General features: G+C 36.5%; 1 protein-coding gene across 1 annotated transcript in view; it reads left to right on the top strand.

The window, feature by feature from the left end:
• ALG13 (ALG13 UDP-N-acetylglucosaminyltransferase subunit) overlaps window positions 1–15,345 on the top strand; it is a 61,452-nt gene that overhangs the window by 10,476 nt on the left and 35,631 nt on the right. The window contains 7 exon segments of the mRNA XM_081792669.1: window positions 10,178–10,211; window positions 10,214–10,330; window positions 10,332–10,370; window positions 10,373–10,549; window positions 11,111–11,194; window positions 13,265–13,315; window positions 14,046–14,092. Coding sequence (XP_081648795.1) covers window positions 10,178–10,211; window positions 10,214–10,330; window positions 10,332–10,370; window positions 10,373–10,549; window positions 11,111–11,194; window positions 13,265–13,315; window positions 14,046–14,092 — 549 coding nt within the window.

Raw genomic sequence — 15,345 nt, 5'->3', positions numbered from 1 at the left:
TTTTGGTAAAGGGTGATGTTAAAAATCAAGAGGTTTATTAAAAGAAGTAGCTATGGTGTGTTCCAGTAAAAGATTACTTTGAGATTTAGGACAACTACCAAACATTTAATTCCTTGTTAAATGGATAACTCTTTACATGATTATTGTAGCACAGTCTTTATATTGAATAGTTCTTTAAATTCTCACAATTTTTGTAGGTGGCCAGACAGCAGGTGAGCAAACCTAGCTTGCTTCAAATAGAAATGAAGAATATATGCTTATTGACTTTGATCTTGAGTCTTGAAAAATATTTCTGGGTCTTTTAGACCATTAAATACCACCTATTTTGGTATTTCTCTCCTAGCTCTTTATTGTGTTTATGAATTTTTACTACATCCTAGCCAAAATTGTTTTGATTGACGTGATCATTTACAACTATTGCATTTTTTTCTACTGACACTTAGACACATCTTGCCATGAATTTCAGGGAGTTCTTACAGGTACCTTGAAGGTTCCAGGTTAAGAATCCCCAGACTGAGGCCAACTTCTGTATTTTCATTTGTTCATTAGTGTTCTGGTGATAACTACCAGACTCCTTTTTAATGGAGCCCTCTGATTAAATACAGTAAGCTTAATAATTCCCAGTTTTATGACATATCAGTTATAAACTTATCAAGTTTAACACCTACCAAACACATTTCGAAACTACTTTTAATATTCTGTTAACTCTGTACATAACCCATAATGTCTTGTGTAGCACTGTTTCTAATTGGTAAAAGGAACTAAATGGATTTTTTCATTTGTAGTAATTATTTTAGGATCTGCTAGATTAGGCTATTTGGTGAAGCAATACAGTATTGTACCTTATTTACTGTTACGTGTGCTTTTAACATTTGTTTGTTGAACTCTGATAGTCACTGTTGGAATGATGTGTGTGTGAGACCCTATACTGCATCATTTTACTGTTCATTTCTCCTTCTTACAGAACCTTTTGGTTGTTTCTCTATTTCCAGTGTGAAGTGGGTGGATAATACACTCCCCAAATTTAGGAGTGAAAAACATTCTTAAGTCCTGGGCCTAAGTAATTTTCTGGATCTCAATTTTCCCATTTGTGAATTCGTAAAACTAACTTCCTTCATAGGTGATTTATAAGACCTAAAACCAATTGTGTGGCATGTTTGAAAATAAAAAATGTCATTGAAATAATACATTTTCTCGGTTAGAGTTTTTGTTTTAAGAAGTAGGAATGGACTTAGATTTCCTTGAAATTCACAGTATATACTTGTAAGTGATACAGAAAGCAAAGTCCTCACTGAATTTCATCTTTGGATTCTAGTCAGTCTCTAGATGGAGTTCTAGTTAGAGAATAAAAGATTATTTAGAGATTTAAGTAAGTGCATCAAAACAAGTGTGTTCTGGTCTTTATTCTCCATGTTGGTAGACTGTTAAGACACTGTAAGGAACTTAAAGTAAAAAAAAAACCCTTAGTATTTCTGTGCCAATATGACACATTTTTTAAGCAAAGTATTACTTTCCTTTTTTTTCTAATCCGTTATTAGAGTACTTTAGATGCAAGTGGGGAAGAGACCGAAAAAGCAAGTGGCTCTCGGTAATGTTTCTTCTGTTTTGCATACCTGAACAAGGATCACTGCTCTGGGAAATCAATTCTTTATGGTCTCTTTTCTTGACGTTTGAAGAAGAGGTTGAGTATAAGGTCATGTGGCCACATTTTGTTTTGGAACCATTGTGTTCCCTTTTCTCCTAAATCCTGCTTTGCTAATTTTGTTTAAATGTCCACTATGGAAAGAAGTGACAGGTTCTAGTTTCAGGGTGCTGTTAAAAATGCTTACTGTTAATATTTTTCAGTAATGAAAAACCTCAGAGGTTCTGTAGAGTTGAGCTATTTCCCTTAACTGGTCCTGTGTTATCGTGGTACTAAAAATGTGAAATGATTTAGTACTAAGTGTTTTTTTTAATACTTATTGCCTCTCAGCAGCTTCTTTCCCAAGTTACATACATGTGATTGTCATTTTTATTTTTTCCAGTTTTAGATAATTGACAGAACATCGTAGAAGTTTAAGGTGTACGACATAATGATTGAATACATGCATATATTGCAAAATGATTACCACAGTAAGTTTAGCTGAAGCCATCATCACGTATAGTTATAAATTTTGTTGCCTTTAAAAATCTAGGTCAGTTTATTTCATTTGGTGAGGTAAGATTTATTCATTTTTATGTGGGCCAACCACATAATTTGCCAGGATAATAGGTTAATCCCCGTATAGGCTGTTTTTATGGTTAATGTTGATCACAAAGTTGACCATTTAAAGGGAGGGCAAATCCGTTATCCACCATTGAGTCACCTATAGTCACAGTTTCTTAGACCTGAAAAAGACCTTAGACATCACGCAACCCATCTTCATTTTATAGATAAGGAAACTGACTCAGAAAGTGGCATAACCAAGTTCATAATACTCCGTTCATGGAACCATGTTGCCTCTCAGTAACTAAAACAGAAACTCTGAAGCATCATGACATACATACGTTCACAAGTGAACCATGTATGTCACAGATAACATATGCTTTAAAAATTTTTCAGGCATGTACCTCATTTAACTGGTTGAAACAGGAAAGGAGTGTTACCTTAGAACTGAAACTACTAGTATTTGTATGTTGTACTACAAAGAATTTCCTTATTTGATCAGTGAAGAAACAGTTCTAGCACTTATAAGTCACATTTTCAAGTTAAATTACAATATAAAAAGCAGTAATTATAAAGTTAAGGCACATCAGTTTCTTGACAAGTCAAGTAATGTTAATTATTACAAGTTATTTTGATTTACTTCAATTTATTTTAATCTGTAACCAGAGTATATAGTACCTAATAGTTTTTAAGGCAATTATTTTTTGTTCCATTATTTTCAGAATTGAAAGAAACTTTATCAGTGTTGGGGAAAGCACCTCTGGGGAGTTACATTTGAACTTTGGCTTGATTTCCAGTAGAATCTAGGTGAAACTGTTCTGGTTCTTCTGGGTTTTTTTTGTTTTTTTTTTTGTTTTTTTTTTTGACCAAAGAATTTCTTAGTGAATTGTTTTGTCAGGTTGCAGCTGACAGCATTCAATACTTAAGTACTTTGTGCTAAGCACTGAACATTCAGTATCTTTTTAATTTTTTTAAAATGTTTGTTTATTCTTGAGAGAGAAAGCACAAGTGGGGGAGGGCAGAGAGTGAGAAAGACACAGAATCTGAAGTAGGCTTCAGGCTCTGAACTGTCAGCACAGAGCCTGAGGTGGGGCTCAGATTCACAAACCTTGAGATCATGACCTCAGCTGAAGTAGGCGTTGAACTGATTGAGCTACCCAAGCACCCCTGAACATTCAGTATCTTCTGTGGTTATTACAGGAACCTTAGGTTTACATCACAAATTTGTACAGCAACATTTTTCAATCTCTGCAACAATTTAATAGCAGTAGTTATTGTGCATTAAAAACTGTTGGCAACTTGAATGGTAAAGTTCCCTGCCATTCACTTTGGATCTGGCTTTTCCCAAATCTTTGGGAAGATTTTTGGAGAATCTTTGTACTTCTACAAAGTACTTTTCCCTATGGAAAAGGCCAGGTCAAAATTAAGCAGATGATTTTAGCATTCCTTAGAGTCTTTGATACTGCTAATGGGCATTGTGAACCTCAAAGATTGGATTATAGTGTGCAGGGTTTCCAGAAATTTTCACCTTGAAATTCTTTAGGAATGCTTATAACTTGTGAAACAACATTGAGATCACCAAAGTGTGGTCCTGGACCAGCAGCATCGGCTTCACCGGAGAACTTGTTAGAAATGCACGTTCTTGGGACCCACGCCAGACCTGCTGAGTCAGAACTCTAGGCATGGGGTAATCTAGTTTATGGAGCCCTTGACTTGAAAACTACTGTTCTAGAGGTTTACAGGATTGGAGTAGTTTGCTGTAGAAGAATAGTAAGCCAGGGTGCTGCCTGGGTAGCTCAGTTGGTGGAGCGTCTGACTCTGGATCACAGCTAGGTCTTGGTCCTCAGGGTCTGGAGTTCAAGCCCCAAGTTGGGCTCTGCATGGGGTGTGGAGCCTACTTAAAATAGCAAGCCCCCCCCAAAAATAGTAAGCCACTTGAGATTTCAAGTGCAATACATACGTTGAAAGGGCAGTATTAAATAATATCAAGTGGCCGTTATATACAAGATGGAATCTACTATTGTCCCACAGGTCTTTTTAAAAAACTTCTGTTGTACTAATTTGGGGGAATGTAACCTGTACTTAACCACCTCAGAGCCTTTGTTCATTTTTTCTTTTTTTGATATTCGATTCCTCTTTATAGTTGTGTAACAATCAGTGCATAATTCTAGTCCTAGTATTGTTAATGACAGGAAGTGAAAACCTGGAGGTTTTAGAATTATTTGAAACGTGCTGCTTCTGCAAAATAAGGGGTCCCTTGTAGCTATAAAATTCTATTTCCCATTTACTTTCCCAGTTTATTATGCTATTGTTTCTTGCTCATTTACCAAATATTTTAAAAGTTTTTTATTTAAGATAATAAATGTAAGTAGTATAAAAGATTAACTAGTTCCACAAGGTGTATAACAAACAGCAGTTCTGCGGTCCACTTCTCCCCATCTCTGACTCTGCTTTCAGTAGTTGACCATATTGCATGATTTTATGTTTTATAAGTGAATATGTTCAAACTTGTTTTCATTTGTTAAATATCACCTATAGACTTGCTAACATGGAGGAGGAGGATTTATCTTCCTCTTCCTTTTCTTCCATAGTAGGAAGTCTGTAGATAATACTTAAATTAAAAAAAAATTTAGTTTTCTCAGTTCTTGTGAGATCTCTTTGCAGTGTTGACAGGATTACTTAAATACAGTATTCACATCTGAGTCCTGTAGTCCACATTCATTGATTACATTCCCTTTTCTATAAAACTAACCTCAGTTTTAGTATTTTCATTTGCTTATTTTTCCATTTTTTCCATAAAAATATTCCCACTCTCCAGAGGTTAAATATCTTTTATCCATAACTTTCATTATTTATTTCTGAAATGTCTGTGCTGGAGTTCTTTTTTTCGTGTGTGTGTGTGCGCGTGCGCGTGCGTGCTGGAGTTCTGTGTCCTTTTATGTGAACTGGTTATTCTCTAGTCCTGCTGAATGTGTGTCCTCCTGGGATTTCCCTTTCACCCTTATCTTAGAAATCATTTTGCTTCTCTCTTGCAATGAATCTTCTGTTTCTAGGACTCTGCCCCCATCCCCCATTTTGTGGTTTAACTTCTTTATTTTGGTTTCAAATATCCTCCATAACTTTGTAGAAAGGAGGTAAATTGTTTTAATCTTTCATGTTTGAAAATGCTTCTACTCTCCCATCTGATTGATAGCTTGGTATAGAGTTCAAGGTTGGAAATAATTTTCCCTCACATACTGAACCTCATTGTTTGCTAGCTTATAGTTATTCTATTGAGAAGTTTATTGCTACTCCTATGTGTGATCATTTATATGTGACCTGTTTTTCCTCTTGATCCCCTGACTTCAGAAATGGCCTGTGCATTGCTGATCATCTTTTTTGCTTTTATTGTTCGAGCTACTTCATGGACCCTTTCATTCTAAATACAGGTACTCCTATCCTGCAATGCTATAGTTCTCCTTTCATCATTATCATCATCATCACCATCATTTCTTCCCCTTATACTTTTTATCTTTTGGGGGGGGCCTCCTTTTGGTTAGATGTTGGCCATCCTATAGTGACCCTCTAATTTTCTTGGTTTTTGTCTTCATTCTCGTCCATTCTGTGAGCTCCTCAACTTAATTCTGTTTTTCTGCTTTTTATTTTTCAGTTGAAATACAGCAAAATTAGCATTTTTCTTGTATAGTTGTATAAATTTTGACAAATGTGCAATTGTGTAGCCACTACCACACCCAAGATCCAGAATACTAGGGCGCTTGGGCGGCTCAGTTGGTTAAGTGTCTTCACGTCGGCTCAGGTCATGATCCCACAGTTTGTTGAGTTTGAGCCCTGCCTCGGCCTGTCTACTGTCAGCACAGAGCCTATTTCAGATCCTCTGTCCCCCTCTCTCTCTGCCCCTTCCCTGCTCTAGCTCGCTCGCTCTCTCTCTCTCTCTCTCTGAAAAATGAGTAAACATTAAAAAATTTTAAAAAGGTATAGAATACTTACATCATCCCCATTTATCCCTTTCTGCCATCCCTTTGTAGTCAGCCTTTTCCTATAGCCGTAACTATTGTCAGCAACTGATCTGGTTTCCCTTTCAGTAGTTTGGTCTTTTCCATTATGTCATAAATGCAGTCTTTTAGTTATGCATACTTCATTATTGTTTTTAATACTGAGAAGTATTCTGTTGTATGGATGTGCTAGTTTGCCCATTTACCAATTGAAGGATATTTGGATTGTTTCCAGTTTGGGGGGAATCATGATTATGAATAAAGCTGCTATAAACATTTATATACAGGTTTTTTGTGAGCTGAAGTTTTCATTTCTCTTGGGTAGATAACTAGAAGTGGAATTGTTGGGTCATGTAGCAACTCTGTTTAACCTTCTAGAAACTGCTAAACCATTTTTTAGAGTGGTTGTACTATTTTATATCACACCAGCAACATATGAGAGTTCCAGTCGCTCTGCATCCTTGTCAACACTTGGTATTGTCAGTTTTTAAAAAATCTTAGTCATTTTAAGATGTATGTGATGGTATCTCATTTAAAGATCTACAAATGGCCAAGAGGCACATGAAAGACTTTCAGCATTGTTAGCCATCAGGGAAATGGAAAACAGAACCACAATGAGGTACCACTGACACCCACTAGGATGGCTATAGTAAAGAGATGGACTGTAATTATGGATAGGTTGTGGAAAAATGGGAGCCCTCATACACCATGAGAACGTAAAATGGTGCAGTTGCTGTGGAGGACAGCCTGACAGTTGTTCAAACGGTAAACATTGATCCAGCAAGCAACTCCATTCCTAGGTGTTACCCAAGAGGATAGAAACATGTCCAAACAAAAACTTGCACATGAATGTTTGACAGCATTAGTCATAAAAAGCTAGAGTGGGAACAACCCACATTAGTACTAATGGATGAATGGATAAATAAAATACAGTATAGTTTAACTATAGGATTGAAATACTGATACATGCTACAACATGGGTGAACCTTTTGTTTATTTTTTTTGGTGCATAAAAGGTTTTATTAAAGCATGGGGACAGGATCCATGGGCAGAAAGAGCTGCCCATGGGTGAACCTTTAAAACCTAAGTGAAAGAAGCCAGTTACACAGGACCATATATTGTATGATCCCATTTATGTAAAATGTCTAGAATAGGTAAATATAGAGAGACAGAAAGTGGATTGGTGGTTACCTGGAGTTTGTGGGCATAGGGGGTTAGCGGTTGGTACGGGATGTGGTTACATTTGGGTGTAATGAGAATGTTCTAAAATGGTGCCAATGGATGCACAACTCTCAATGTACTAAAAATTATTGAAATTATACTTTGAATTACAGGGTATATAAACTAAAAAGCTGTTAAAATGATCAGTTTTAAGTGTACAATTCACTAATTTTTAGTGAATATACAGAAATGTGCAGAAACAGATTTGGAACATTTTTTTATCACATCAAAAAAGATCCTTTGTGCTTGTTTGCAGTTAATAGCTATTCGTATCCCAACCACAGGCAGCCCTGATCTGCTTTCTGTAGATGTGCTTTTTTGGTATATTTCATGTAAGTATAATCCTATCTCTTTTCGAATCAACCCCCTTTTGCATCTAGCTTCTTTCACTTAGGTTTCAGTTTCTCCACATCCTTGCTGATACTTGTTCTGTGTATTTATTATAGCCATTCTCGTAGGTGTGAATTGATACCTCTTAATGGTTTTAATTTGCGTTTTCCTAATGACGAATGATGTTGAGCATCTTTTTAGCTTAGTAGCCATTCCTATATCTTTGGTAAAATGTGTAGTCAAATTACTTGGGCATTTTTTTAAAAAATTTTTTCAACATATATTTTGAGAGACAGAGTGTGGACAGGGAGGGACAGAGAGAGGGAGACACAGAATCCAAAGCATGCTACAGGCTCTGAGCTGTCAGCACAGGGCCTGACACGGGGTTTGAACCCACAGACATCAAGATCATGGCCTGAGCCCAAGTTGGACACTTAACCGACTGAGCCACTCAGGCACCCCAAATCATTTGGGCATTTTTTAGTTGTATCATCGTTTTCCTATTGTTGACTTGAGAATTTTTTTTTATATTTTTGATACAAAGCTTTTTAGTCAGACGTGTGATAATATACTGATAAAACTTTCTTCCAGTCTACGGCTTGCCATTTTCATTTTCCTAACAGTGTCCTTTGTAGAGCACAAGTTTTTAATATTGATAAAGTCCAATTAATTTTTATTATATCTAAGAATTCATTGCCTAACTCAAGGTCTTGAAGATTTTCCCTTATGCTTTCTTCTGAAAGTTTTGAAATTTTGTTCTACATTTAGGCCTTTGGTCCATTTTAATTAAGTTATAGAAGATTAATTGTATAAAGATGAGGTATAAAGACCATTTTTTTCTATTTTATATATGGATGGGATTGTGCGGCACCATTTGAAAATAGTGTCTTTTCTCTGTTGAACTGCTCTTGTACCTTTGTCAAAAATCCGTTAACTGTATTTGTGTGGGTCTTTTCTGTGTGCCCTCTCTGTATGTTCCTCTCTTTTTTTCTTTTTTATTTCTGTATCCACCTTTTCTGTTTTCTTCCTGTTTCTTTTTGTTTCCTTGTCTCTGATTTTTATTTTATTTCCTGCTCTTCTGTTGCTTTTCTGGTTCTCTTTTTCTTCTCCCAGTTTTCCCTTTGATTTCCTTCCTCAAAATGAAGTATGTGGATTTGTACTAATTGAAGTTTTATGTATTTATTTTTAGTGTAAATAGCGATAAATATGAAGAATTTGTATTCTTTTCTACAGGTAAAAACTTCCCAAAATGAGTTAACTTTTTCATTTATACCTCTTAATTTTTCTCAATGAATTTGTGGCCTTAGAAAAAGATGGTGATCCCTCTGTCCAAACCATGTTTCATGGTTTTTCAAAAGGCATAATTTCCCTAGTGTTATTGTTTCTTTAAAAAAGAAATTAAGGTAATTCAAATTGATATGCTAAAAGAAGTCAGGATTTTACTTGTTTTATAACCATGCTTTTATTTCATTCTTAAATTAGAAGATTGATTATTGATGCTTTTCCTATAGGCACGGTGGTCATGATTACTACTGAATCCACAGATATAAGAAAAACAATTTTCAAAGCAGCTTAATTAAGGAGACACTTGACAGTGGAATCAAGTAATGCAAGTGATCAGTTCTGTTTTTGAACCTCACAAATACGGTCCTGTTTACATTGGTTTTCTTAGACTCTAGAGTAGTTTTCCCAGAAAAGTGCTCTAATACACTGAAATGTTGTTGGTAAGACATTCCTTTCCTGCTGTTTAATTTAAACTTCCATTGTTTTCATTTTTTAAGAAACAATTTTTGCATCATCTCTTTTTGTTAATGCTCTACAATAATTTGAGGACATTAGTCAAGAATTGTATCAGTGTTTCCTAGCATAGCTAATGGATTTAGTTTCTGTGATCCTAGCAGAGGGTTATTATTATATAGGAGAACCAAATGAGAAAATTACTTAACTCCCATACTGGAAGTATCCAGAAATCTGCTTTGGCATTTTACTTGCTTGAACTGTGATTTCTGCCCCTATAGATCAAGGGAGACCCCTGCCCCCCCCCCCACCAGCCTATGTAGTCTTTAAAGGTGTTCTTAATACAGAAGCTTACTAGTTATTTAGGTTTAGAATATTTTTCTCTCATCTCCATGAAATTATGAGAGGAGCAGGGAACTTGGGCAAGAGACCTTAAAGCGATACAATGTGGGCCAAGCTACATCGTACACACCTGAGCCTTGTTGCAGTCCCTTTGCAGCCTCGTGCCACAGTTGCCCTGAGTTAAGCTGCAGACTTGACTTCCTTTTGGTCCCAAAGCTCAGCTGCTTGTGCATACTTCTCTCAACCTTGGGCTCGTTGCGTAAATCCCATCCTTCCCCAACAAGGTAGCTCCGCAGGTGCCTTCTCCCATGTCTTCTCAAGTCCAGTTCTCTATTCCTAGGAGCATCGGCTCTTCCTCTTCTTTTCACAGGGTCCTGACTTGTACCGGGCGAGCCAGCCCTTTGCTTCTCCTGCTCCTGAGAAGTGCCAGGATTCTACAGCGCTGACAACTGCCTTCTCATCCCTAGACTCTGGGCTGCTTTCCGGATACCTGCATAAGCAAGCCCTTGTCACTGCTACCCATTCCTACCTGCACCTTGCTTTTTCCTTCTTGCCGCATTTGTGTTCCTTTCTCCCCATCCTCACCCCCACCCCTGGCAAAATGCATAAAGGATGGAAAAAGTACTGCGGCCAGAAGTCTCTGAATGAGACATCAATGGATGAATATTTAGGCAGCTTAGGGCTGTTTCGAAAGCTGACTGCCAAGGATGCCTCTTGCCTCTTTCGGGCTATTTCGGAGCAGGTAAAAGGAAAATATGTATCTTCCCTATACTGAGTTTTCAGGGTTTGAAACATGGCACGGTACTGTAGCTAGAAGACCTGTAGCCCACCAAAAAAAAAAAAAAAATCCCCTTTCTCTTCCTAGTAAAAACTTCCGGGTCTACCTGGCACTAACTAGCTTGGTGTAGGCCTTTGCTGATCAGTCCAAATATATTGCTGTGCCTTTGCTGTCTTTTCTGTTTTCTAAATGCTAGTTTGGAATGTAAGAGCAATAAGGATGGGATTACAGAAACTTTGAAATGAATCTTGATCCTTTATAAGCAGCCCTACTTTCTCTAAATTTTATGCCTAAGGAAACCTCATAGGCTGTGCCCATGAGTAGAAAAGGGGTGGGGGTGGTAAGACCAAACCATCTCTCTCCAATCTCATTAAGGGTGGCAAAAACATTTTAGTAAGGTCAGGACCTAATTTTCCCATGTCCTACATATGTTTTGAATAAGATGGACTTAAGTGTCCAGTTCATCATTTTAATTTGATAGCTATTTCAAATGACTTGAGAGTGAGCTGGTCTTTCTCTTTTTAGTTGTTTTGCAGCCAGGTCCATCATTTGGAAATCAGGAAGGCTTGTGTCTCCTATATGAGAGAAAATCAACAAACTTTTGAGTCTGTAAGTAGAACACATAAGTAAGGTAGAGATGTCGGTAGAGTGTGTAGTAAATGGGAAATGAATTTTGAGCTGTGTACATGATGAAAATTATGTCATGCAATTTCCTCTCAATAGCAAATACTTAATTTTCAGCTGCCTTCCCTTTAGCATACCTCTAGACCTCCAGAATTAGACTATTTTGTACTCTAATTGAGAATTAAGACAGTTCGTCTGCATCCTTCCCACTACTTTCTGCTCCCCGTAGACCTCCCCAAACCTCCCAAACCCTAAAACGTTACATTTTGACTAGTGTCCTGTATTCTACATCCATACCACTGTTCCTCGAACAAGTAATCATAGTTCACAAGGAGTTTGGCTATGTTGATATTTTAATGTATACTTTCAAATATGTACAAATGGGAAAACCCCTCTGTTCTCTTAATTCTGTGCACAATGCTCTTGAGCCAATATGAATAGTCTTACAAAACCTAATTGTAAGGAAACAGATTAGTTCTAAACATTTACCTTTTCATGTGACAAACTGGTAATAGGTACTCTGCCACTAACAATTGGCTTTAAAACAACTTTTAGAAGACATTTTGCATACTTTGAAGTATTTGAATTCTTATTAATGGAATGAGGTTTTATCAAGGTCTGGTTTGAAGTGTGCCCTCTTGTGAGGCTTTAAATTTTTTTCAGCCCTTCCAGTACTGTTTGTTTTCTTCTCACTGTATATTATGGGCATTAGCCTGCTGTTCGAGGTTTACTCTTAATTTTCTCAACAGGTTTCAGTGAATCTTAAAACTGTCAAGCCTTCTTGACTTTAAAGCTTATTACCCAGGTTAAAGTTAATTACAGTCTTTACAACACCTGGGGAAAAGATTATCCATGAATTACTTCAAATGCAAGACCATGGTGTAAAACAGTGCATCTCAAGTATTTTTGTGCATACAAATCACCTGGGGATCTTGTTAAAGTGCAGATTCTGATTCAGTAGGTCTGAGCTGGGGCCCAAGATTTCTGCATTGTTAACAAAACTCCCAAGTGATGCTTGCTCTTGTTCCTGATACAGTAATCATGTTTTGAGTAACAAAGACTTGTGTAAAATTTTAAAACTTAAATGGATAAATCTCAGAATAATCATGCCAAGAGAAAGAAGCCAGACCCTCCCCCAGAGTGCATACAGAATATGATTTTCTTTATATAAAACTTAAGAAAATGCAAACCAGTCTGTAGTGATAGAAAGCAGATCAGTGGTTGGAGGTTGGTGTGAGTTACAGAGGGACACAAGGAAACTTGTGGGGGTGATGGATATATTCACTATCAGAATCGTCATGATGGTTTCGTGGGTGCATACATGTGTCAAAATGTATTTGTGCCATTTAAATATGTACAGTTTGTTGTCTGTCAGTTATACCGCAAGCTGTTTAAAAAGGGATTGAGCAAAATTGAAATTTGATCTTCAAGTCCAGTGATAATATATACATGAAACTAGACATATATTCTATTCCCCGAGTTGACTTTTACTTTTATTGAGGTGTATTTTATACACAAATAACATTTACCATTTTAAGTTTGGCATTTTCAGTTTGGGCAATAATACATAGTCCTGCAACTGCCATTGCAGTCAAGATATGGAACATTTCTATTACCCCAAGAAGTTCCCTTGTGCCCTAGGCTTTTCTGAATCTAATGAAATTCCCTTTAAGTTCCTCAGTTTAACTTTGTAAATGCATGTCTCCTGTCAAAATTTAAAGTCCTTGTGATTATTGGGTTTGCATGATTTATGAAAATTGTCAAGTTACTTAAATTGGCATTTCAAAAGAAACTCAAAAGCATTACCATTTGATGAAATGCACTGGTATGTGGATAAGCCAGGACCAATTCCTAGGACAGTTTTAAAGTCCAGCTTTTCTCCACTAATAACTTTTGTGTATGTGCAAATCTTCTTGAGGTGCTGTGCAAAATAGTCCTTGAATACCATAATTGTTGAGCTGAACAAACACCCATTGGAGGGTAATATTGCAGAATATAATCAGATTTTAGTAATGCTATGTATTTGGTTAAGTCAAGTTTGTTTTATTTTTGAAGTATGTGGAGGGATCTTTTGAGAAATACCTGGAACGGTTGGGAGATCCCAAGGTAAGATCAAATACGGGGGTTTAATCTTTTCAGAGTATTTGGAATAGTAAACCGAAGTATTCATTCAGCTGTGTCGCCTTAGCTTTAGTTAGACGCAACCTATTTTCTTAAGTAGCCAGCTGTGTTGAATGAAATAGTTCTTGCAAAAGTTTCGAAGCTGGCAGTTGACCTATTTTGTGTTGAATGTTGAGAATTCTATGTCAACAACTTTATCATCCATAGACTGCAAACAGGACAAGCCTAAGTCCTTTCACTTTAATGGGGGAGGAGGGATGGCAATGAATGTTACAAGAGGTCATTTGTTACATTTTTTATTCAACAGTTCCCCTGATTTGTAGTTATCCTTTATGTGGGAGTAAGCTTCATAAACACATATTTAATTAAAAATAATTTATGTGATTAATTCCATAGTTCTGGACTTAGCATTTACTAAATACCTTGCTAACTTCATAATCTTAACACTAATTCCATTTTTATTGTGCCTTTTAAATCTCTCCTATTAACTGTCCTTGTTACTTCATAGTTAACTGAGAAGGTCTTTAGGACTATTAGTTTCAGAATAAGTTTATGTAAATGAGTAACACAATATCTTAAAACAAGTTATAGTGTGTTCTACAAATTCTTCATTTAAAACATCGCTAAGCATCCAAAATAACTTGTTGAACTTGCAAAACTTTTACCTGATAGCTACAGAATGTTTTTTAAAAGTTTATGTACTATTTATGTTTAGGAAAGTGCTGGCCAGCTGGAAATAAGAGCTCTTTCTCTAATTTATAAGTAAGTTAAATCTTTTTTTTTAAAGACTGAGTGCATATGTGTCATTGTGTGTAAAGTTTATATTAAAGGCTCTTTGGGATTTGGGAATGATCTGTAGAATGAAGATGTCTAAGTAAAGTTAATTTGTGTTAACTTTTGGGTGGAGAGCCTCTAGAGTTTGTGTCCATTTGAATGAAATAAAGGACTTTAAGGAATGCTGGTATTCCTGTAGAAAATCAGAATGTCTCTCTTAGAATTCTTGTCTGTTTAACTTTGTGCCCCTTCAATGCATCTTTAGTGGGGCAATGTAGCTTCCAAGAGGGTAGAAATTGGTTCTTGAAGACAAAAAGATGTTAGATACTATAGTGGTTTGTAGTCCTTCAGAGGGTTACAGTACATAAGCAGATATATGGTATATCTCTGGTATTAAAATTTCATAGGAAAAATAAAAAGGCTCTTTAGGCACATGATAATGAACATTTTGAGAAACACTGCTCTATCACTTTGGTCCCCAAAATAGCAAAAGTGGCATTTCTGGAAGCTGTGGGGTTGCACAGAACTATTGAAAAATACTTCTCTAGTGTGGGGTAGAGGCTAGTGGAAATCTTGTTCATTTGAGGAAGTTGATCTGTACATAAGATTTCCTTCACAGTTTTTAGGATGGTGAGATGGCATATACCTTGGTATAGTCTGAATCTTCTGGTTATGGGTACTCATTCAAGTTAGTGTTTTGCAGTCTGCTCATTTCTCACTAAATCCATCAAGAAGTTGTATAGAAGAGGCATTGGGCAGGTGACTAATCAGTTGTTGCTTTTAAGTCAAGGGCCAGCTTTTAAATTGGCTTTCTTTTTGTGTATAGCCCTCGAGCTAAGAATGCTTTCTTCAAAGTTTATAAATGGTTAAATGAAAAGTAGAGTACTGTTACATGGCATGTGAAAATTCTATGAAGTTCAGATTTCAGTGTCTGTAAATTAAGTTTTATTGGAACACAGTCATTTGTGCTTGTTTATCAGGGTCTGACTGCTTTCATGCTACAAAGTCAAAGTTGAGCAAACCATACGGCCTGCAAAAGCTGAAATGCTTATCATCTGGTCTTTTACCAAGTAAAATTTGCCAGCCTATGCTTTAAATAAGTGCGGAGCCCCCAAAACTCAGAAGCACACATACAGTTGGGAACCTATCTTCTTTACTTCTCCTTTTCCCAAATTAAGATATGTTTAAGAAATCCATAGGACTTTAGAGAAGTTGGCTATCTACTTTGAATTAACATTATT

The sequence above is a fragment of the Panthera onca genome, chromosome X (assembly GCF_046562875.1).
Source record: "Panthera onca isolate mPanOnc1 chromosome X, mPanOnc1 haplotype 2, whole genome shotgun sequence".
Lineage (NCBI taxonomy): Eukaryota > Metazoa > Chordata > Mammalia > Carnivora > Felidae > Panthera > Panthera onca.
This window is presented reverse-complemented; position numbering and strand designations above follow the sequence as displayed.